This window comes from Musa acuminata, chromosome BXJ2-9 (genome assembly GCF_036884655.1).
Source record: "Musa acuminata AAA Group cultivar baxijiao chromosome BXJ2-9, Cavendish_Baxijiao_AAA, whole genome shotgun sequence".
NCBI lineage: Eukaryota > Viridiplantae > Streptophyta > Magnoliopsida > Zingiberales > Musaceae > Musa > Musa acuminata.
This window is the reverse complement of record NC_088346.1, coordinates 955,482-979,466: the sequence shown is the minus strand read 5'-3', so window position 1 is coordinate 979,466 and position 23,985 is coordinate 955,482. Positions and strand designations below refer to the sequence as shown.

The 23,985-nt window shown below is 39.7% G+C and overlaps 4 protein-coding genes across 7 annotated transcripts; 2 read left to right on the top strand and 2 right to left on the bottom strand.

The window, feature by feature from the left end:
- Positions 1–743: 743 nt before the first annotated feature.
- On the bottom strand, positions 744–4,358 carry LOC103996653 (nuclear transport factor 2B). Its single transcript, XM_009417610.3, has 2 exons — positions 3,895–4,358; positions 744–1,100 (listed from the first exon to the last, which is right to left on the bottom strand). Exons 1-2 carry the CDS (start codon positions 4,189–4,191, stop codon positions 1,026–1,028), a joined length of 372 nt encoding a protein of 123 aa, XP_009415885.2. The 5' UTR covers positions 4,192–4,358; the 3' UTR covers positions 744–1,025.
- A 1,962-nt stretch (positions 4,359–6,320) lies between these two features.
- Positions 6,321–12,027, bottom strand: LOC135583331 (mediator of RNA polymerase II transcription subunit 30-like). Of its 4 annotated transcripts, XM_065124012.1 has the most exons (4): positions 11,583–12,026; positions 11,253–11,330; positions 10,125–10,181; positions 6,321–6,753 (listed from the first exon to the last, which is right to left on the bottom strand). In XM_065124012.1, the coding sequence occupies exons 1-4, from the start codon at positions 11,892–11,894 to the stop codon at positions 6,655–6,657; spliced, it is 546 nt and encodes a 181-aa protein (XP_064980084.1). In that variant the 5' UTR covers positions 11,895–12,026; the 3' UTR covers positions 6,321–6,654. The 4 variants fall into 4 exon arrangements, with proteins under 4 accessions (XP_064980084.1, XP_064980083.1, XP_064980085.1 ...); XM_065124011.1 differs by lacking the exon at positions 10,125–10,181 and having other exon boundaries at positions 6,321–9,262; positions 11,583–12,027; XM_065124013.1 differs by lacking the exon at positions 10,125–10,181 and having other exon boundaries at positions 11,583–12,021.
- Positions 12,028–12,297: 270 nt separating this feature from the next.
- Positions 12,298–15,145, top strand: LOC135622288 (PHD finger-like domain-containing protein 5A). Its single transcript, XM_065124015.1, has 2 exons — positions 12,298–12,435; positions 14,593–15,145. Exon 2 carries the CDS (start codon positions 14,614–14,616, stop codon positions 14,944–14,946), a length of 333 nt encoding a protein of 110 aa, XP_064980087.1. The 5' UTR covers positions 12,298–12,435; positions 14,593–14,613; the 3' UTR covers positions 14,947–15,145.
- Positions 15,146–18,867: 3,722 nt separating this feature from the next.
- On the top strand, positions 18,868–21,080 carry LOC135622286 (heavy metal-associated isoprenylated plant protein 7-like). The gene is made up of 5 exons (XM_065124010.1): positions 18,868–19,019; positions 19,131–19,428; positions 19,538–19,752; positions 19,853–19,940; positions 20,464–21,080. The coding sequence occupies exons 1-5, from the start codon at positions 19,011–19,013 to the stop codon at positions 20,940–20,942; spliced, it is 1,089 nt and encodes a 362-aa protein (XP_064980082.1). The 5' UTR covers positions 18,868–19,010; the 3' UTR covers positions 20,943–21,080.
- Positions 21,081–23,985: the final 2,905 nt, after the last annotated feature.

The window sequence follows — 23,985 nt, the reverse complement described above, 5'->3', positions numbered from 1 at the left end:
GCGAAGCAAGTAATGTTAGCAATAGAAATTGATACACCAGCATGCCTGCCAGAATGACAATTGTATCTGTGAATTCATATCCATTCTTATGGGAGACATTTTTTAGTAGGATTTTTTTATTAAATAATCCAGAAATTTGTTCATCGATATGGTTGTTTTCCATGCTTAGCAACTCTATTGGAGAGAAAAAGTATGTTTTATTTCCAATTATTAGTGTGTATGTGTGAATATTTTTGGGATGAGGTTAAGAACTTAAAGGAGTGAATATTATTTCCGTACATGTTTATGCATGTGTGTGTGAATATTATTTCCAAACATAAATTGCAATGAAGAAACTGAAACATCTTAAGAGTGACAACTGAGGTTGTCATGATCATTAAATAGGTTGTAAGGAGGAGTTCATTATGGACAATAAGATATATCGTGCGATTTCTTTACTAATTCAACATTAGAAATGAGACAGTCACTTAAGATTCTTTTGTGGTCTAGTAATTATTTAATCCAAAAAAAATGCTTAAAATCTTTCCAGATATTGTCTATTTCATAGGGTGAACCAGAAACTCTTTCCAGCTTACAACAGGAATGAACACAGGTAAATTACAAGTTGAACAGCATTCCAAGTAAGCAATTGTTTCAAAGCATGAAGCAGATGTTTGCAAATTGGCATCATGACTAGAGAAACACAAGTAACAATTTGTTTGCACTCCAATCACATCAGCAGCAACCAAAGCAACAAGGGATAGTGTCACAAAGAACAGCAAATTCATGACTAATCTGCATATAAATGTTAACAGAATCAGTCTCATCAAACGAAGGAAGGTTCGGACACGAAGAAATGATCACAGTTTCACTCTTCTGTATCCATAAAAGATTCAAAATCATTTTCAAAAGTCCACCACCCAACCAGAAGGAAAATAAAATAAGGAAAAACAACCACCCTTCTTCAAACCATGACCACCTATGACAATGGCATAGCATGTGCCACTCGGCCACTGCCGCGTCGTGGATATAGTTTAAAAGATTTCTCAAGCATAGTTCAGGCGGAATATGTCATTCAGCACATAGAAACTTCCCTGAGGTGTTGGCATCAGATGAAACATCTACACAACAAAAACACACAAACCAATCAGTATCCTTGAGTAATAGAATCAATATGTCATCTGCTGTCATGAATCAATGCACGTAAACAAAATAAAAAAGATGCAAAACCATTACCTAAGCCAAATGAACAGAAAGAAAAAAAAAAAAAGCTGACCAAGTTGCTTTGGCAAACTAAAACAACAAAACTCAATAATGGTAAGCACATTTTAAGTCAAGGACAACAGGATAAGTAGTAGGTATCAAATATCTAAAAGATACAATCTGTGGGTGGAAGAGGGCAGAGAAGGAGAGCAGGACAACAACATTAATTAAGATAAATCTTCAAAACATAATATAAATATTCTAAACTTGGCAGAAATGCTACAGTTTGTGATTTTTTTATATATGATTCTATTTTATGCATGAAACACCCATACTAGCCTTCTCTTAGAAGTGTCCCCAAATGTACATTTCACCAATACCATGAGGTAGAAATTGCTATCATGCTGTTAAGACATTTCTGGCATCCTTTTAACACACTGCATAGTTCTTCCATTTCACAACATGGAATATCCAAGCAAGCATCTCTCCTTAAAGGAGCCTCTAGATTCGCTTGATTCACAATGCATTTTAACTAGTAATTATTAAAGAAGAAACAAACAAGCATACATACAAATGATATTGGAATACCATGCTATGCAAGAATGATAATATCAACACTAATGGTGATAACAATATGAAATTTTATTATTTTTATCTGGTGATACTGGGTGGTGTGGGTATGTATACCGCTGATATACCCAGTACTATACCAATTTGACTGGTTATTGAAATTGGTACCAGACCACGCTTCAAATCTTTGATTCGTCCAATAGGCAAGAACCGGGCCATAGGAAAAAAGAACATAATGATATAACAGCAGGGCATGGATAAAGAAAAAGGACACCAGATAGTGCGTTTATCAGATAGCAAGTTATAGGGCTTTCATCAATGATATTCCTGAAAATGGATTTGTGAACAAAACCTGCAACAGCTAAAGTGCAGATCAATATCTTTAAAAGAACTAACATCTAACTGAAAAGAAATTACTTCATCACGTGAATCAACAAACAACTAAAGTTTTGACATACAAGAGTTGAACACTGTATAAACATATGACAATAAAATACTAGTTTTCACATGATGTTGTACATAGCTTTGAGTGGTTGACGACATCAGACAACAACCTGATCAGACAACAGCCTGAAAGTAAGCATCTTTCTATTCGACTAATTTGGAAGGACTTAATAAGCATTTTGGACAAAATCACCAAAAAGGCAAGGGGTCCAACTATTTGATAAAATTCACAAACACCAAAGGAAGAATGGTTACATTGTTGATGACACTACATGGAAACTTGGACAGAGCAATTTTATGATATATTGGTAAATAGTTTTATTTGCATTTGGTGCTGGCTGGAATCTTACATGTTCACAACCAGGAAACCTTTCATTTCTCATCAAGAGAGATCCAATTATTATTCAAGATGTATTTAGATCAAACCAAAATTTTTCCTTTCCATTTGAACCAATAAGTGGTTTAACCGTGAACAAATTTTATGATTCATGTGAGCCAATTGTATGAAACATGTTGGTTACAGGGGAAGTACCAGTTTAAGGAGGCAAAGGATTGACTATATTAAGTCAACTGATATCCAGCTTCTTAATTAGGATAAGAGAAAAGGAGTTTTGGTGGGATAAGCGAGAGGTTGACAACTCCTCTCTCATGTATGATGTTTTTCTCCTTTCTGCACATGATTTCTCGACTGAAGTTTCTCTTTCCTCTATCTGCACCTTGTGCCTGATTTTCTCCTCACGTAGAGGTGATCGAGGTGTGTCACCAGGCCTTTCATTGGGTTTCAAGAAATTGAAACAACTTTAGTTATTCCTCTTCTTGATGGTAACAATAGGAAATTATAATAGAAAAGTAAAATAAATCATTTTCATACAGTGTTCTATCATCAGCTCCAGCCTAAAAATTAGATTACAAGATTCATCCAAACCAATGTTTGCACATCACAAAACTTCTTTGCAATTATCATGCAACAAACCGCATTTCCCAAAACTGTCACAAATATAGTCTACAATATTTGCAGACTTCAAGGTCTACCACTACACATGTGTTTTGTTACGAGATAAACGTTGCTAGATAGGTTTAAATAACAGAATCAAAAAGAGAAGAAGAAAGATATAACAAGTAAAAATAGAGGAAGAAACAAAATAGGAAACTAAAAGTATAAGAAATATCAGACTCTCACTCAAAATTATATAGATGACTTAATCAATATATACATAGAATATCTTCTTTTCTTCCCAGCCTTGAATTTAAACCCGCTTGGGCTCTTAAGCACAGTTCATATAACAATAAAACAATTCTATATTAAATGGATTATTAATCAAACTCAACATAAGAAGACCAAAAGAATGTTGCATCTGATGTTTCTATTTTCTATCAACAAACAAAAATATAAAAATCAAGTGGAAATGCTTTACCAACACATAGATCAATCCTAGACCCAAGGAATGAATAAAACCTGATGTAAAGTCTCAAAGAACTTGACCCAATAAACCTTATTATCATCAAAAAGGAAGATAATTAACAAACAAATATAGATCATCAGATCTTTCTCTAAAATCGAAAAAAAAAGAGAGAAAAAACAACGGAAATCACGATCCATCAACCGATCAACATGGATATAGAATAAAGTAGACATGCCGATCTGATCGAATCAACCAATCGATAGACGAAAGGCGCAAACACAGAGAGAGAACATACCTGGCTGAACTTGAGGGTGTGGGACTCGCCAGCGAGCTGGAGGGAACCGCTGACAAAGACAAGCATGCCGCCGGTGGGTCCCGAGGGCTGGAAGTCGACAGTGGAGATGGCGTGGGCGCACTGCTGGAAAGGTAGGGAGGTGAGCTTGGCGACGATCGCGGCGGCGCCCTGAATCTTGTCGCCCTCGAAGGTGAGCATGGAGGCGTCGTGGTACAGGCCCGCCAGAGCTGCCCTGTTCCCGTCGAACGTCCGATAGTAGTGGTCAACGAACGCCTTCGCCACCGCTTCCGGATCCATCACCGCCGCCGAAGATACCTCTCGCCTTTCACACTTTCTCCTCAGCCGTAGAGAGAGGAGAAGCGGAGAGGCCGTGCGGCGATAGATACTTTGTCCACTGGTCCGGCCCCTGTTAGGAGGAACTATAAAAACCTAACAAGTCATCGGCTAACATCCTCCATCTGAACCTTAGAATCCAATTTTAAAACGTTACTACTTTAACAGCCCCTTTTTATTGCCTATTATTGATAATTTTTAAAAAATAATAAAATTTTATTTTAGTCACTTAAAAACTTTATATTGAAATATCTATATTATCATGAAATATTTAACTTCATTCTCTCATCGGTTTTACCAACATAGATACACCACATTTAGAAATGATATGAAAACAATAAATAAAAAAAAGTAATTTTAATATCCTAATTACGATTTTAGTATTGGTGAACGACGACACCACTGGAGGCTACAAGTGGCTGTAATTGATGAGACACTAAGGTCTTGGAGGGAGAGGATGAGGAGGGAGGGCAATGATGAGAGATAAGATAAAGGAGAGAAGGAAGAGGATAATGCAAATGCCGAGCATTTGCTTTTGCATCGCTCGACATGCGCAACGGGGGAAGAAGGATGAGTGATGCTCGGCATCCCCACATCGTTTTGTATCACTCATCCTTCTTCCCTCGTTGCGCATGTTGAGCGATAAAAGGGGAAAGAATGATGAGGGATCAGAGAAGGGGGGAAGAAGGATGAGCATCACCCTTCCGTGCATCATTGTCAGTGCAATATAGAGCAATGTCACTCTACATCTGTGTTGATGTCAATGCGGATGTCAAGCAGCTCTTTTGTTGCTCTATAGATGCGTTGGCGTCAATGCAATTGTCAAGCAGCATCAACACAGATATAAAGCGTTGACATCTGCATAGTCCTCTTCCTCGTTTCCCTTTACCTCATTTCTCATCGTCACTCTCCCTCATCATCATCCTCCTTCTCGGGCAATAAACCACGTAAGTCCCTATCGTTCTTATAGACTAGTGTGTCGTTCTCGCCAACCACAACCACCCACAGCCGTCAATAACGTCATCATCCGTCACTACTAAAAACATAATTAAGATATTAAAATTATTTTTTTGCCCATCATTTTTATGTCATTTTTATATATGTTATCATGTGCTATATCTTCCGTCGATATTTCAATGTAATTTTTTTAAATTTAAATATCGATATACTAAAGATGTCTAATTACAATGGATAATGGGTAGAGGAGAAGCAGAGAGGTCCTACGACGATAGATACTTTGTCCACTGGCCTAACCCCAATTTTAAAAGGTTACATATCTTTCGTCGATAGATACTTTGCCCATCATTTTTATGTCATTTCTATATATGTTGTCACGTGTTATATCTTCCATCGATAAAACCGATGATGTTAGAATAAATAAAATTAAATATTTTATTTTCATAAGTATAAATATTTTAATATAAATTATTTAAATTTAAATATCAAAAATACTAAAGATGTCTAATTATGATGAATAATGGGTAGAGGAGAAGCAGAGAGGTCGTAATACTTTATCTACTGGCCTGACCCCAATTTTAAAAGGTTACTAGTTTGACATCCCCCTTTTAATGCTTGTTATTGATAATTTAAAAAAAAATAACAAAATTTTATTTTACTATTTACTACCACTACGATCAATTTTACCGATAATTCAGCACTAAAAACAATCAGATTTAACTTCTAGAGATGTTAAGAAATGTGAGTGTTGACTGTTTTACTAAGAACAATCAGACTTACTAATCCCTGTCAACGACAAGAAGGTGAAAGACAATATGGCGATGAGGTGTCAGAAATAATCTAAACCATGAAAAACTAGTTCATCGTGGCATATAGTTGCCTCGCCCTGTGATCACATAGCTTATGAATGATCCCATCAACTTTATTTAGTGACGTGTTTGCAAAAAGATTATTGACGCAGTAAAGAGGACCACAGTTGCAAGAAAATGATACAACCCCCCAATGCCATAGCTAAAAATTCACACAACTACATAATCCAAATAATACACTGTCAAGTCTATGTTTTTCGCCACTCATAATTTAGTCAAACTTGACCAGAAAACAATTAAACATCCAAAAATTAGTACGCATAAACGTCAGTAAAAAAATATCAAGGATCAATTTCATGTACCTGAAAAATGTGGAAGCATGATAATCAATCCAGAAAGAGCAGTAGCTTTGCCAATCACAATGAACCTTCAAAACAATAAAGGTCATGTGGAGCTGTAGCTACATCTTTTTTTCATCCTAATGATGGGTTAGCAACAGAAGCAAAGGCTAAAAGTACACTAGTTGTTTTCTGTTTCCAGATGGACACTTAATAGATGATTTTGCATAATAATTTACATATCTCCCAAGATTCAATTTCCAGAGCACAAAAAGGAAAATTGAGAGCTTTGCAATGTCTGTCAACCTTGGCCCAGCTGAAGATCATACAGAACAAGGACTCTGCCACATTGCAATGTCAGTGATCAGATCTCGAAGTTGATCAATAAGAAGCTTGAGATGCTTGTTCTTGTTTTCGAGTTCCTACAACCATACAGTGACAGAGTTGAACAGACTTAGAGTATGTTTCTACATAATGTTTTAGTGTGAGAGTATGGGCCAATTCCGTGTTCAGATGACTGAGCCCATAAGAAGTCGTGGTCTAGGACGCCATGTTTTCCGCATTTCAACATTAAAAAATCTGAGCAGATCTAAATTTGGAATATACTTTAAAAGACAAAACTGAATGAATACGGTACGTAAGTGCATGATATAGAAATAAATTCTTCTGCAGAACTTGAAAAATAATGTAACAGCTGGCATATTAAAAAAAGGAAAAAAATCAAGATCTTGAGGGTCATACTAATTTGCTAAACTTGTCATGTAACTTTGGTAATTATCTTTCTCCACTATTTTTTTTTTTCATTTCATCAGAAGGTGGAGATGACTGTAAAAGGAATTTTGGTGCAACAGATTTAAATCATCAATAGAGAATCTTTTGGTTCATTCTTCTCCAAATTGCACATTTCTCTCCTCACCTAATATACCTGATACTTAGGCAAGCAAGAAATTAGTAGATTCCAGTATAATTTTGAGAAGTATTATAGAACCACAGAGAAGAAAAGGATGGTAGCAGAAATATAAGTAATTTTTTAACTTTGATAGTTTGAGAAGAATGCTGTCAGTCTGAAGGTTCAAATCGACAATTTTTGCTAGCTGGTACAAATAATAGTCGTTATTGTTATGTCGATGTAGAACTCTTAGAATACAAACTCTTCAAACTACAAACATATCATAACCAATGTAAATGTGAACAACCTCTTTATGCAATAAGTGAATTCAAGTTCTCATGTTAAAGGCCAGAAAGATATGCCACCATCTAGCAGCACTAATTTATAAAATCAGAAAAACAAAATTCTTCCTGAAGAGCTACTACTAGGCTATAGTTAATTTTGCATCAGCTACAAAAGGTGATAGCATAAATAAGCTGCTTGAAATTGATACTAAGTCACAGATAAGCACAACTTTCAAAGCTAGGAAACTGGATTATCAACTGTAAATCCAACTTTATAACAGTGATTTAAAAAGCGCTAGACGCCAAAAGGCACCAAGGTCCAAAAACGCTCGAGGCGCTAGACGCTCGCCCGAACGAAGCGAGACGCTAAAATATAAAAATATATAATATAATTAATAAATATAATTATTTAAAATTTTAAATAAAAATATGCTATTAAATTAATAAAATCTAAGATACAAAATGAAAATAATATATTATTAATCTAATAAATACAAATACTATTATTAGTATACTGTTAACAGTATACAGAAGGAGAAGAAGGAAGGGGAGTGTAAGGGGGTGCTGACTAAGAAAAGAGGAAGTGACGGCGGCAGCGACGGCGGGAGCGGGAGTGTAATGAGGCAAAGGCAGCGGGAGTGTAAGGAGGCAGCGGGAGCGGGAGAGGGAGCGAGAGCGGCGACAGCGGCAGTAGCGAGCAACGACAGCGGCAGCGGGAGCGGCGACAGCGGCAGTGGCAATGAGCAGGGTTAGGATAGGGCAGCGACAGCTGATATCGGTGCTTTAGTTGGTTCGATTGAACCAACTAAAGCACCGGAGACCGAACCAGACCTAAAACGATGGTTCGGTCGCCTGGTTTAACCCAGGCGCTCGCCCGAAGCGCCCAGCGCCTGGGATCGAGCGAGCGCCCAGGCGGCGCCTCTTTGAAGCGCATCGTCTGGAAGTGAATCGAGGCACTCGGGCCTCGCCTCGCCTCGCCCAAGCGCCTAGGCGAGCGCCCGAACGCCTTTTTAAATCACTGCTTTATAAGATTATATATAAAATACAATGTCAGAGGTGATGCATCTAAACGAAAAATTTTGATTCAAGGTGGAGAAGAAACTTCCCAAGCCATCAACAATTATAATATAATGATAGGGGCAATCAACAATCAACCTAATATTTTGACCGTTCGTGAGCAGAACTTGGTCATTCATGTCTAAGATCTGGTCTCTGTTGATTTACTCGGTAACATACAAATTGTTTTACAGTATACCTGATGGTGATCTATCTCCAGAATCCACATTAGAGTGAAGCAAAATTAGTTTCAGAAGTATGAACCAAATACTCCAAACCATAAACACAGTGGACAGAATGTAAGGCAAGATTCAAGTCTCAACAAATACAACCTGTTCCTGTGTTTCTGCCATCTTACAGAAAGAAATACTACCAAATTGTAATACTGCATGGTACAGTTGGTCAAATAATGGTCTCTGAGTTACCACAAAATTAAACGTCGACTGTAGTATAATAAAATTCATCATGCTGAATAATACGATGCAAAAGTAAACAGGTAATTGTCTCATCTAGTGATACTTGATTATCATGATTTTACTTGATTGCTCCAGAGATCACGAAGCGCCATATTGCACTGTAGATAAAACTGGTGAAAGAAGCAAGATGATCAACTTCAATAAATTGGTTTCTTGTCCCATTACCAAGCTTTAACTTTGACACTTTAATGCATCCCTCCATAACGCAACAAGTCATGACAATAGGCTGGAGAATAAAATACACCTCCATTTACCCCATGCATTATCAACATCTTACTGCCAAATACAACCTCAGCTACCCAACAGTCATCTATTCGATCAAAACAAGCTACTTTATTACCTTAAAAAAAATCCTAGTTCAAATGATGTTTGATTCTTGATCTTTGAAATTCTAATAAATCATTGCAAAGATCTTCTGAGAACAAGTTCAATAAATTTGGATCAGTTTTGGGATTAGTACTGGAATTTCCGTTTGGGTCACTTGATATCAACTTGATTAGAATGTTGAATTGAAGTTTCAGTTAATAAAAAGGGATAGAGAATCCATATTAAGAATCACAAAATTTAGAAAATAGGAAAATTCACAAAATTTATGAAACTCATGAAATAGAAATAGTATAGGCAAAAGAGTTGCAAAATCAGTAGCATGAAAAAAAAACACAGAATTCTCTTCAACATGTCTTTCTTTCATTATTTTTTCCTATTTGGTTTGCTTCTTGCACATATTTGAGGGATATTGTCACAAGAAAAGGGGAGGTTGCACATAATGAATAATTGAAGTTTTCGTCTTGTTTCTTGGTTGTCAGGAGTCAGGACCATTGCTTTGCAAAAGAATCCAATTAATTTCACTCAGATATGCTCTCCCATGGACAAGTCTAAATTTGTGCTATTTTTCAAATCTAATCCAATTCTGAGACCCAACATCAAACCCATAAATAAAGATTTTCATGGTAGACTAAACAGATTTTGGGATTTACTCATTTCTTAAACCTTGTTTAGGATTTTTCAAACTCCTATATTTATGAAACAAAAATGAACATTTAACTGATGTAATCTCAAAAAACAATGAGAAAAGCATAACCACTCACTTGGGTAAGGCCAAACAACTCTTTACACCGGATGGTCTCAGTAGCATATCTTTGTGTCTAGCACCAAAAAAGCATAGTTCACGGTATCAGCCAACGCCGATACAATACATCTAACTTGTGTAAGTATCATCTAAGACCAACCCTATTTTGGTTGATCGGCCTTATAGCTAGAAACAGATTGGATTTTACTGGAATGGATCAGACTAACCTGGAGCTGATTGATTTTTGTCCCACACCTCAAAAGGAAAAAAGGAGAAAGTGGAAATAAAGGAATGAAGCCAAAATAGAAGAAAATACAACCTGACTATAACTATGATAAAAATTACTACTATTTTGTTTGATATTTGTTGTAACCATAATATTTGCCTTTTGCTGCCATGCTGGCAATGTTTGTTGTCCAAATGAAAGAAAAAAAAAATCAAGAAAGAAAAGATATGGTTAAATAATAGTCTCTAACCTCTTAAGATAATAAAAATGCCATGAGATTCATGAATAATCTCAGGCTCCACAAGAACACTCTTCAGATGAAATTTTTAGTTGTCTTTCCATTACTCAATATTTCAACCATATGATGATCAGAGAAGCATTGGCGTTACAATGGGATCTATCACTGTCTTCAAACCTGAAATTGGATTAATTTTAAATCTTTTGTATGACAAATAAAATAATAACCTATATATTATAATCTTTGCATGATATGATCAATAATTTATTTTCTAACAAAATTACATGATAACTATATTTTATGTATAATTCTCCATTCATTTATTGTCTATAAATTCTTTTACATTTTTTATTCATGTGTTTAGGAAGTTGGATATTTTATGAAGTCTGAACATAAAAGGAATTTCTCGTATAAAATTTCAATGGCTAAACGTGAAAGATGAAATAGCAACCATCAAATTCTGCAAAACTGCCTTATGATTATAAAAGAATCTTTGATTGACTAAAAGGGAAGATAGCAATAAATAAATGAGAGAAACACTGATGTTGACATGCTATATAATTGATGAAGAGCATATAAATTGAAAGGTTGGTGCAAGAAGCAAAACTATTATAATAATTAAAATCATAAACCCCAGCAGTGTAAATTTTCTGTAAGGTCTGCACATATAACCACATAAATACCTTTCTTAAAGAAGATGCCCGCTCTTCCAGTCTCTCAAGTTCAACTGCATCTGCTCTGGAATCCAATGCACCTGCCTCCTGCGATTATCAACAACCAAGAAATCATTACCATTTAGAAACCGCAGAACCAAAATGACAGAAATCAGATTTTCAATAGTATATTTCAAAGGATGACAAAAAATCGTCTCGATACTGTGTCAGACACTTGAATCACAAATAGAATTCTTCTTCAAATATTCATCTAACTTTCCAATCTGTGGAAAACCTGAAACGGTTCAAACAGTTCAATTTATGACAAATTTTCACGAATTTTGGCATCGAATCACGGACCTGTGTGGCGCTTGGAATGGCGGCGATACAAGAACGAAGGGCAAGGACCGCAGACTTGTAGCGTAGCCGGGCCTCGTCGAGCACTCCGCCGCCGCTGCCGCCACCCGCTTCCGACGGGTGCGAGGAGTCTACTGGCGCATCGCCAGCACCTGCCAAGGCTGCGGAGGGATGGCCAGGGGAGAGCGTGGACCAGAGGACGGGGTTGCAGAGCTCGTCATTCATGGAGGAGAGGATCTGGAACGCCGCGTTGATGGTCTCCTCCAGGTGCCTCTGCCCCTCGACCCCCAGCTCTTGCTTGCTCTTTGCCGCCATCAAACGATCTACAATGCCTCTCTCTCTCTCTCTCTCTCTCTCTCACACACAAAATCTCTCGCCCAAGCCCTATTTGACGTCCCGTCGATCTGGAAAACCCTAATTAATTCGAGACAAAGCGGGAAGACCCGGTGCTGTTTACTCATAAAACTACGCTGCCTCGCCTAGCCGCAAAAATACTCTTCCCAATCGGCTCAGGTAAGCCGAAAAATGTAAGTCTTACCTGCCTTTTGATTAGAGGAAGCAATACATCTAGAGTTGGTCCCAACATGAGGTCATTGCTTCCACCAATCATCAGACAGGTAATCCAGTGGGGAGACGAAGGTCGGGAAACCCTGGAGCAAGTAGGGGAACCCGCTCACCGATTCCATTTATGAATACTCGCCACGTAAGTAGAACAGTTTATTATTTTTTACTCTGGAGGAATATCAGACCTGGTAAATGAGACAAGTCTACCCGTGAGTCTTCCGTGTCATCGCTCTTCGGAGAGACGCGAGGTGTACCATCGACGATCGGAGAGCTCTTTCTTCGAAGACGCGAGGTGAGTTCGATCTTTGTTCAAAATAGAGATTTTCTTCTCCTTTTAGCGATACTTTCCTGTTCCTTTCTTCATTTTGCTTCCCTTCTCTGATTGGACACAGTTCTCACGGAGAACCGAAAAGGGGGTTTTTTTCCCTTTAAATATGTTACGTATATCCTAGCTTTTTCTTGTTAACGATAGATAGCAGAAAACATGTGAAGTGTTTATTAACAACGGTAGAGGAGACAGAATCTTGACGTAGAAATTTATATGACCATAATCTACAGATCTAGATGAACCTTAAACACATCATGTAGAAATTGTATACCTGGAATTAATATTTTGCCAACAAATCTTTGGAATAAAGGTGGAATCTTGTAGTTGAGAATTGCGTTGGAAGCTTACAAAATAATTGACAAGTAGGGATATCAGTTAGATTCAAGTAGACTCTGAAGATTGACATGCGTCGAAACAAGGAATTCAATCTGGGGTATCAGACCTGTACCACTCCTGGCTCGGAACTAGAATCGATCTATCTGTAGATCCTGTATCCAAAACCACTGGACATAAGACTGCTTTTAAAGAGAAAAATTAACCTTCTTCTTCTTAATCAGAGCAAGCCCATTTGGTGAAGTCCCATAAAATATTCTATAACTGCTAACTAAATTAATGCTATATGTAAATCTAGTTCGACTAAAGTTGGAGTGATTAGACCCCACCAATCAATACTTTCAAAGGGTTTGAACATATATTGAAAACATAAAAGCATTTGAATTTTTTTAATTAATTTTTACGAGTATGACTACATATTGATTCTTCCTAGGGAGCCTCGTGCACTAGGCCCGTCCATATTCTTGGACTTTGCCAAGTTGCTAGCTACCAAACATTAGGAAAATTATGATGCTGCGATGCAAAACCATTTGGAAGCTTGATAGAAAAAGCAAAGGGTGGTGACCATATAAGGATGTGGAATGAAAGGTGGCTTACCAATGTGGAATTAAACCCATTCCCACATGTCACACTCCTCTCCATTTGCTAATATCTTTCTCCTTCCAAGCACTCGAAAATTAAAACCCAAAATGGTCATTTACAAAAGTCAATCTATTTAAAATTCATAATATATATAAATATAAGGGTATCAGTAAATAATCACTTGTATGATTGCCTATTTACAGGTGGAGATCTTCTCACATATTCTTTTAGCCTAAAGGAGTAGAGGAAGGAACTATAATACCTTGCCATTTTATGTTTAGTCCAATTCTCAACTAGCTGAGACTACTGTTTACTCTAGGGAAAACCAGTAATAGTTAGGTTGTATAGTAATCAAGAAGTCACCTATATGGAAGTTGAGCAAGAGACGTGAGTGGCTAGGATGAGGTAGATATTGTCACAGTAAATTTCTGTTCGTTCCATAGTGCTAGGCTGGTCATGTGTGATACTCCTCTCTTCATTACTAATAAAGAACCTGCAATCAACTTTTTTCTGGAAATAAAGAGGACATAGATAATATTACTTAACCATCCAATAACAAATTGTGATCTATATCAAGAAAGATACCGCATCAATGCTGCACTTAGGAAAGACAAGAACAACAAGTCAATTAAGAGGCACTGAGTAAGTTCTTACCTGGTGTGGCTCAGTTGAGCTTCCCAAACTGGTTATCCAACATAGTATAGTACCTTTCTGGTCAATTAAGTTAATACTTTTCTGCATATCTGAAATTTTCTTGAATTCACCTTATTTTCAGAAATAAAAAGGAATAACACTATAAGTTTGTTCACTTCAAAATCTAGCTTTCTATAAAGGAAAGATTACTAAATTACTAATCAAATTACTATAATACAATAATCCAGAGCATTAGGGTCTAGGCTTAGGGATGGGTTAGGTTGGACTGGCTTGGATTGGATTGGATAGAAAAGTTATATAGGGCTAACTTGAACTTCATCGGACTCACCAGTGGGTCAGAAAATTCTTGATCTGAGCCTGACCCATGCAGCTAAAGAATTGAGTTGGGTTGGGCCAAGTTTGGTTGAATCCTATCATCAAGAAACATATGACTGACCCATAAGTAACCTGACCGATTAGTTATTTCCTTGTAACTTCCATTATATATCTGCATCACTTACTTCACAGACTATATCCATGCAAGCTTCATTTCCAAAGAAATTTTTTTTGCAGTGCCAGTAACACCCAAGGATCATGGCCAAGCACCATCCTGATCTCATTATGTGTCGGAAGCAACCAGGGATTGCTATCGGTCGCCTGTGCGAGAAGGATGATGGGAAGTGTGTCATCTGTGATTCATATGTCCGTCCATGTACACTCGTGCGGATCTGCGATGAGTGCAACTATGGTTCATTTCAGGGAAGGTGTGTCATCTGTGGAGGAGTTGGGATTTCTGATGCCTACTATTGCAAAGAATGCACCCAACAGGAGAAAGACCGTGATGGGTGTCCCAAGATTGTCAATCTGGGAAGTGCCAAGACTGATCTTTTCTATGAAAGAAAGAAATATGGATTTAAGAAAAGATGATCTGTTTTCTCTTCTACTTAGGACTACTATGTTGTTAATGTTGTAACAACTATATGCGGAAGACTAAGCACTTGGTACACAATGCAGTTATGGGACTGTTTGAGAAAGATTAGAAAGGAACTATATGCATAAGCTGACAAATGATATTAAGTGCATTTTCTGTAGTTTGAATCATATATGAACTTTATATGCTTCGTTCTTTCTTTTTTCTCGATTGCTAAGACATGTTTTACCTATTGGAAAGCGAATATTGAATTCATTTGCACACCATGTCTGGTTGGAACACTTATCCATCAATTCTTCAGTCAGGCCACGGCTGGCCCAAGAAGATCTGCCCGTCCTATGCCTCTTCGGATGTGTTAAGACCATTAGATCTTCCTTTATATTTTTACCGAGTAATCCAAGCAGCATTCATTTCCTTACAGTGATCAGTGGTCAAGGAGTTGGTCAGAGCAACAGTAAAAGCATACCCCACCAGATGCAGGAAGGGCTGCAGAAGGCACAGTGTTTGCACACAGGCTCTTCTTCTCGGAACATGATGCTGCACATAGCAACAGGATGGACCACAAGTGCGGTGAACAGGAGCTTAATTGTAGCCTTGTGAGCAAGTATGAATTTGTAGCTTTGTGAGCAGTGTTGTGTGAGGACAAGCCTGCTCAGGAGTAGTGGAGCCACAGAAGGGTCAGGATCATCTGCGGCAGTGCCTTCAATAGGAACCACGCAATTCTTGCATCCAAAACATTTATTCGTATGTGAGCAATCCTATTTTGAATCCGCTGCTGCTGTCACTGTTTGCCTGCGATGGAAAAGCCCTCTGAGCCCTTGAGTTGATGAGGAATAGGAGAATCTCATTTTTTTTTACCTTGTCTGACGAGAACTGTAAGTTTCTATTGTATGGTTGTTTTGAAACCCTGTTCGTCGCGATTTGCTCATGAAGAATGGTAGAGCTCTATTGTCTGTCTTCTCATCGTAGTTGCCTAAGGTCATTCCACCAAATAATATCCGGTGAAGGACTCCAACTATGCAAGGGAATGGGGTTGTCTTCCTTTGTTGAACCGAAAGGACTTGTCATTACGAAGCTGGTCTCATAAAGAGATGATACGAGCAATATAGAGGACAAGCAATCAAGCTGGTCGACAGGCACAGCTCACGTTGGCTTGTGATTTGTGTGGTGCGCTCCTTCGAGTCGAATGTCTCATCCTTTGCTCTCGTCGCATGCACCACTCGGGTGGCATCACCATTGCCCACAGTGACGAGCTCCATGTGCTGCTACGGCTCAGAACCGGCGATGCCCTTCGCGCGGTACGTCCCTTCTTTGTTCTCAGACGAGGAAAAGGTCACCAGAGTCGAGAACATGCTCTCTGTTTGGGTTACGAACAGATGATACAGCGACCTGCTACTGCTGCTCGCAATGATTAGCATTGGACTGGAAGGAAATTTGTGTTAAGAGAAGAAGCTATATAAAATTCGAAAGGTCTCACCGAAATCTCAACCCAACATTTGTTATGATGCTTAGCATTGGATCCGAGGGAAATATTTGAGTCTTCGAAGAGGTTATGATCTTTATTTTGGAGTCAGTGCAGATCAAGAACACATATAATTGACAAGAATTAAGGGATGCAAGCCACGTTGGAGTAGACATTAAGATCCCTAGTATGGAAGACATGATCAAACATGCACACTGAGGATGCAAGCATCGAACGAGTACATCATCAACGAGGCTGATCATTCACACATCATCAATGGATAGAAATCACAATGTAATACTTGTTTTCATCCTTCAAATAAATGGATACACGACGAATTGCATGTTTTAGTGGACTAATCCATATGATAGTCGTAGCAGTCTTTTCTCGAAACAACACGACTGCTAAAAATTGTAGCAATTCCATCACTGCAGCATTTGGAATTTACGGAATGTTTCTTTGCCAATATCCAAACTCTATAAGTAGGCACAAAAGTGTCATTTATGCATCATGCCGTAAGATATAAGAAATCTATGATAAGAAAATGAAAGAAAGCATAGGCTTGTAAGATATTGAGAGAGTAGCTTGAGCTTATATCTATCTGTTAATCTCTTTCCTCATTAAGCTAGACAAATTTCTCATGCACTTAATTCTCAGGAGCTTGTCGTAAAAGTGCGGGTAGGAGAATTCCCACAAGAATATATGAAGGTTGTAGTTGAGCCTAGCAAGAGACATATTATTTTTAGTACTCAAATTAATGTGAGATATCTATCCTAAGCTCAGGAGAAGAAAGTGTGAAGATTTGAATCCTGAGCTCGTAAATTGGAACCTGTGAAGCTTTGGTTTCTAAGCCCATGAAAAGTAATTGATGTGGATTTGGTTCTGAATCCATGAAGAGGAACCAAAAAGGTTTTGTTCTCGAGCATCAGAAAACAGGAATCCATGTAGCTTCTTTACTTGGTTCTATGCTTACTGCACCTTTAATCCGATTAGCTAACTCATTACCAAGCTCTTCATATTTCTCATTCTAAAAACTTTGGAACTTGATGAAACAAGTCAAGTTTGATTCGAGTTAAACTATTGAGTTTCGACGAGTCGAATTAACTCGATTGAATTGATTCGATGAGATTCGAACTATGATCTAAACAACTCGGTCACTATTGTAATGTAAATTCATTCTATTTACCAAGCAATCAAATAGCTAAATTATATTTGATTCCTCTTCAGCTTCAGCTTCAGCTTCAGCTTCAGCTTATATAACTTAGATTGAAGTCATGATGCAAAATAATTAAATTATATTGCGACTATCCAACAACTGATTTGATCACATCATATTAATTGAGATTGAGACATTATTTGGTCAACAAAAGCTGAGTACTTTCTTTCGACCTCAGCACTGGATATGAGATGATGGCCTCAACCTCAGCAGGAATGATTCTCTCATTATGACAACGATAATTCTCATTGGAATGGTGTAACTGTGTCCATCATGCAAAGTCCTACTTGAGAACTTATTTTCCTCTCGAGTGATTCACTAAGAACACAACCCTAAGATTTGAATCAACATTGCTGTGTAAGATCGATCCATAGGGTTTAGAAAGCTCAAAACAAAGTTGTCTGTGAAACAACATTCTCTGGACATGTGCAATAGCATGTGATCCTATTACTAAATGCTTTACTACGTACTGACTGTGTGGATGCATGCCCACTGAGAGACTCTCAAGTTAAGATTAGACTAATTTAATGACTAGACTAGTAGTTAACACTCTTCTATATCACTACTAATCTAAACCCATTCTTTACATATAACCCCCACAGGTGGAGTAGTATCTCAGATTGCACCATTTCCTTGCAGTTCAATAAAAGAGGCAGCAGCATCACAACACCTTCACACTCATCGATTAAAGAATGGATTCCTCGATACAGCATCTGTTTCTTATTTCCATATGGTTGTGAGCTTACTGTTGCGTCGAAAGAATAGCAATTTGATAGAGAATTTCTTTTTCCAAAAAAAATAAAATGTCGTAAGAATTCTTTCATAATAGTTCTTCTTCTTCTTCTTCTTCTTCTTCTTCTTCTTCTTCTTCTTCTTCTTCTTCTTCTTCTTCTCCTTCTTCTAATTTTCAGATAATATATATATGGATCGAATTGAGATCCTTCCACAGAGAGTAAGATGGGAGTGAATGTTGCTGCTGTACGGCTATTAAATTGCATGCTTGGCGACGCAGGCAAACATGGAGAGATGGTGAGCTTGCAGCGGTGGAATCCACGCGACGAATGGCGTAACTGCGACCCTATCGTAAACGTTTACTACGTGAGCCACTGAACCACCGCGACCGCCTTTCTACAACCGACCATGTAAAGGGTCTCTGGTACGTGCACCGGCATGCGTTGTCCGGCTCTCACGTGCCTCGTCGCACGTGCCCGCTCTGTGGCTCTCTCACCTCGCCTTGCTGCCGTCTCCTAATATAACTCGGGACACGGGGAGGGAGGGAGAGCCGCGCTCGTTCCCATAGCAGTGAAACGCCTGCGGTGTCGCTTTCTGTTGCCGCCGTTGTCAGCTCGAGCTCCTCGCAGCGACTGAGCACCGAGAGAGGGATGGGGGAGGTGCAAAGCTGACGCCTTTTCCTTTTTGCGCGGAAGATTTCGGGTTTTCTTTGTTTGTTTTTGTGAGCCTCGGTGGATGATTTAAACCCAAAGATGCGAGCTTTCTTGCAGGAAGAGAAGAAGCCGGAGGCGGGGAAGAAGGAGGCGGCGGCGGCGGAGGAGGAGCCCAAGGCGAAGGAGGAGAAGAAGGAGGAGGCGAAGGCGGACGACGGGAAGAAGGGCGGCGCCGGCGAGGGCGAGAAGGAGAAGAAGGAAGGAGGTGGCGAAGAGAAGAAAGATGGGGGTGGTGAGGAAAAGAAGGAAGACGCCCCGCCGCCTCCCCCGCCGCTGGAGGAGATCGAGATGCGCGTCTTCATGCACTGCGAGGGGTGCGCCAGGAAGGTCAAGCGCTGCTTGAAGGGATTCGAAGGTAACGAGGGTGTTACATCGGTCTGAAACTCAAGAATGTCTTCTTTTGTTCGTTTTCTGCGAGTGATTTGAATAAAAATCTGATTTTTTTTTTTTTTCGGTGATGGAAGGGGTGGAGGGCGTGATGACGGACTGCAGGACCCACAAGGTGGTGGTGAAGGGGAAGAAGGCGGCGGAGGACCCGATGAAGGTGGTGGAGAGGGTCCAGAAGAAGGCCGGGAGAAAGGTGGAACTGCTGACTCCTCTGCCGCCGCCGAAGCCGGAGAAGAAAGAGGAGGAGAAGAAGGAAGAAGAGAAGCCCAAGCCGGAGGAGAAGAAGGAAGAGGTGAGTCGTTCTGTTTTCTGATACCAATCTTCTCTCTTTTGCCTCCGCCGTGAGTTCAAAACTGAAAACTGTATTTTTTTTCCCTTCTCTTCACGCACAGCCGCAGGTAATCGCAGTGGTGCTCAAAGTCCACATGCATTGCGAGGCCTGCGCACAAGAGATCAAGAAGAGGATACTAAAGATGAAAGGTTCCCTCCCCTGCTTCTTCTCCTTCCTCTCTCTTTCCTGATCTTTAGGAAATACCACCTTTTTAGCAGAATCTAATCTCGTTTAACGAAGTTCCTTGTGCTTTAACTTTGTGATGATACTGATTTTTCTCCATAAGATTCAACTGCTTTTTGGTCTGCTGCATCTTTACAGGATGTATATTCTTTCTTTTCCCCTTTTGCTTCAGCTGCACTCAGACCCTGTTTCACTGAAATATTTGGCTCTCCATCTTGTAAAGAACCTTCACATCTCCATGAGAATTCAACAACCGGTATCTTTCAGGAGTAACCGAGGCTCTTTTTCTCAGGAACAGAAAACAAGTTTATCTTATTTCTCTCTTTTACCTGTAGTCCTCTGTGATTACGGTTTGTAGCTGAAGCTTCCTCTGCTTTTGTTGCTTTCTAATAATTCTAAGTTGGTGGAATCTCTCATCTTCTGTCCTGGTTTTCGATCGATAACGACTAAAAATCGGGTTTTTCTTCCAAAACTCTGCGAATCGAGCAGGGGTGCAGTCGGCGGAACCGGATCTGAAAGCCTCGCAGGTGACGGTGAAGGGCGTCTTCGCCGCGCAGAAGCTGGTGGAGTACGTGTACAAGAGGACCGGGAAGCACGCGGTGGTGGCCAAGGAAGAGCCAGTGGACAAGAAGCCGGCGGAGGAAGAGAAGAAGGACGACGGCGCCGGCGGGGACGCTGCCAAGGAAGAGAAGAAGTCTGACGAAGCCGGGGGAGCCAATGCCGAGGGCGAGAAGAAGGAAGAGAAAGGCGGCGAGGGGGGCGGCGGCGGCGGTGGGGACGAGAAGGACAAGAAGGAAGGCGGCGGCGGAGCGACGGAGGACGGCGCGGCGCCGCCCGCAAAGGTGATGGAGCTGATGCGAAACGAGTTCTACCAGTACTACCCCAGATACGCCGCGGGGTACGTGGGGTACGCGTATCCCCCTCAGATCTTCAGCGATGAGAACCCTAACGCCTGCTCCGTGATGTAAAATAAAAATAAGAATAAAACCTTTTTTGTTGGGCGTAAAAAAAAAACAAAAGAGAGATTAATTAGTGTATAATGTGATGTTAATTCCACCTTGGAGAAACAGTACAAATATAAGTCTCTGCCTTGTTTCGTTTCCGCATTCCGGGGGTGGATGGCATTTACGATACGTGAGAGGAGAAACCGTGGTAGCTAGCTATGTATACATACATGGCCATGTGACCGTAACATGTCATGTCCGAAGGGACGGATGATGACCCTGCATCGAATGGGACATGGTAACTTTTCATCCATCTCTGCCAAATGATTTGGAAATCTCAGTGTCTTCGATTGCCTGTCACCGTATGATGATATGGAGCAGGGTAGTCTCAGGTCCTGTACGCCGTCCGTCGTCGGGTACAAGTGAAGGCTCAGCTTTGTTCGTTTAGGCACACTGACGCGGGCGTTTGTGATGCCACCATCTAAAAAATGACTGCATTTAATTGGCGTTTGAAGGTCGGATAATTTTATAGCTCTTGGATGTTCCTCCATCCAGAATATATATATATATATATATATATATATAGTAAGAGATGAAATCAGAATAATTGATAATATTGCTGCAAATTCATCCATTTCTTTGTTTTTTGTTTTTCCCCACACACTGACAACGCACGAAGGAAATGAATCCAAGAAAAACTCTTCGGCCATCTCCACCATCATCCGCAAGCGCTGTGCCGTTGTCAGCTATCAGATGATGGCAGTTGAATCAGATGATTAGATTCCCTTCCGAGCCAAAAGAATTCCGAGATCCACAGTGGAGTAGGGCAGCGTGGTAATTGCGTGACATGATGAAGCAACTTGACCTTGGCCATTAATGTACCCCGTCCCCCCCCCCCACCTTCGTACCCTTTTGTCTTCGTTCCCATGAAAAGCCCCGTCAGCTTTACACCGAAGAAAAGCTTCGTTGGGAAACCCAACCCCAACCTCAACCCCAACCTATTGTTTCCTTCCTTCCACACACCACACGTTGATCATCGATCCATCCATCCATCCATCCATCCATCATCTACTCTTCCGATTAAATTAGTATTTATTAAGCATTTCAATTGATTCGGTGGAATCGCATTCGCATTGAATCCACGTCGATTATCGAAGTTCTACAAGAAACTTGATTTGGATACACCAACTTCTCGTCCTTGCAGTTGCAGTTTCATCCATCAACAAAAGTTGGCAAGACAAATCTACTAGTTTGACAAGGATTTCTGTTTTTGATGCAAAACAAAGTTGGCTGCTTCTTTAGAATTCTTTGGCTTACGGTAAACGTTCATACGCATCGAGAAAAGTTTGCTGTCAACCCTATCGGTTGCAGTGTCAACTCCGAGTAAAGATCACAATCATAGAGGTGGAAGACCTGTGAAGCAAAGGTTACTTTTAGGATACTAGTAGCAGATGAAACTACCACACCATCACATAGGTTTTTTTTTTTGCTTTGAATTTTGTATTACTTAACCACCTTTGGTGATATTATTTTTTTCAAGAAAAAATTATATAAGATTTTAATTACTCAATATTTGTATTAAATCAATATTTTATATAAAAATTTGATGCCTTATGTAAGATTTATTAATTTTTTTAAAAAAAATTAAATTTTTTATAAAAATAAAAATATTATATATATATATATACATCATCAACGATAAGATATCTTGTTATTCTCGTTCTTTCGTCTCTTTGGCTAATAAGTTACTTTATGCATCCAACAAAAAAAAATATTTTCTTGTGAACTATAAAATTATAACTTCCACAACATTGTAAAGTGTTTAATATCAAAAATAATAGTTTCAAATCAGAGATATTAAGAAATTTATGCTAGGTTACATGATTCTTTATAATTAGATAAGATATATAATAAAAATAATTAAATTCTGATGATAGATATTAGCTCACTAGCATGTCCTTATACGAGGAACTCGGTTAGAATATGTAATTGAGATATTATGATTTTAGATTTAAAAATGATGTCTTTACAAATCATATAAATTTTTTTTTTCAGACGATATCAAAAGGTATACATTCTAATATTAATTTAATATTATTTAATTTTAATACTAACATAAAAAATTGTTTGCATTACATATTACATATTTTACAGTTACAATCTGAGCATTGGATGCTACTTATGGCGCGCATATATATCAAACGTCATCATAGCGTAGCAAAAGTTCTCAACACATTCCCACGAGTTGTTTGGATCGCATCTGTATATAGGATCGGCCATTGGAGACTGCAGTGGGGCCCATCGGTGGCTCCTCCTCCTTCCTGTCGTCGCACCTGTGAATAATATTAGCTCAGCAGCATCCGAGAACCATAAATGGAGATAACATGAGCAAATCACGTGTACTGTTTCTCCTCCTTCCTGCAGAAGCAGGGTAGATTAGCTAAAAGAACCCCAGCTTGAAGTCTTCTCGGTGTCCGCAGGTGGAGCAACAAGACTTTCCATGCATCTGCGAGACGAACCGAGGAGGTCATGGTCTTGCAGCCCACACCCGTGTCGACGATGATGTTGCTGAGAGCATGCACCCGCGTACGTACTTCCATCAGCATGTAGATATATACATCGAAAAGTTGCTTTCATTCCTTGCGTCGCGTGTGCTATTCCCCTACGTACTGAGATCAAATCCAGGGTATCTGCAGGCTTCCCAAGGCTCAGCAGACGCCAAACCTCCACTGACCGCCACTTTTCCTCTCGAAAGAAGCAGCGTGGGAGGGTGGCGTTTCTTTTTGCCTTCACAAGTTCCGAGGAGCCATGACAAGACTGTAGTGGCGGTGGTGGCGATGGTGGTGCCGGGGAGGGCGACTGCACCATGAGCGCCACATGGGTGCCGTGGTCGGCCTTCGCGATACCTGAGGCGCTCGATGGGTGGAGGGAGAGCACGAATCACGAGGCAGAAGGCGGGTGACTGGCGTCGTGTCGCCATCGCGATGGTCCCTGCCGCCGGCGTGCCGGCTACTGCAACGGATCTTGGCCGGATCCGCCCCCCCACGTGACCTCTGCCCCGACCCTC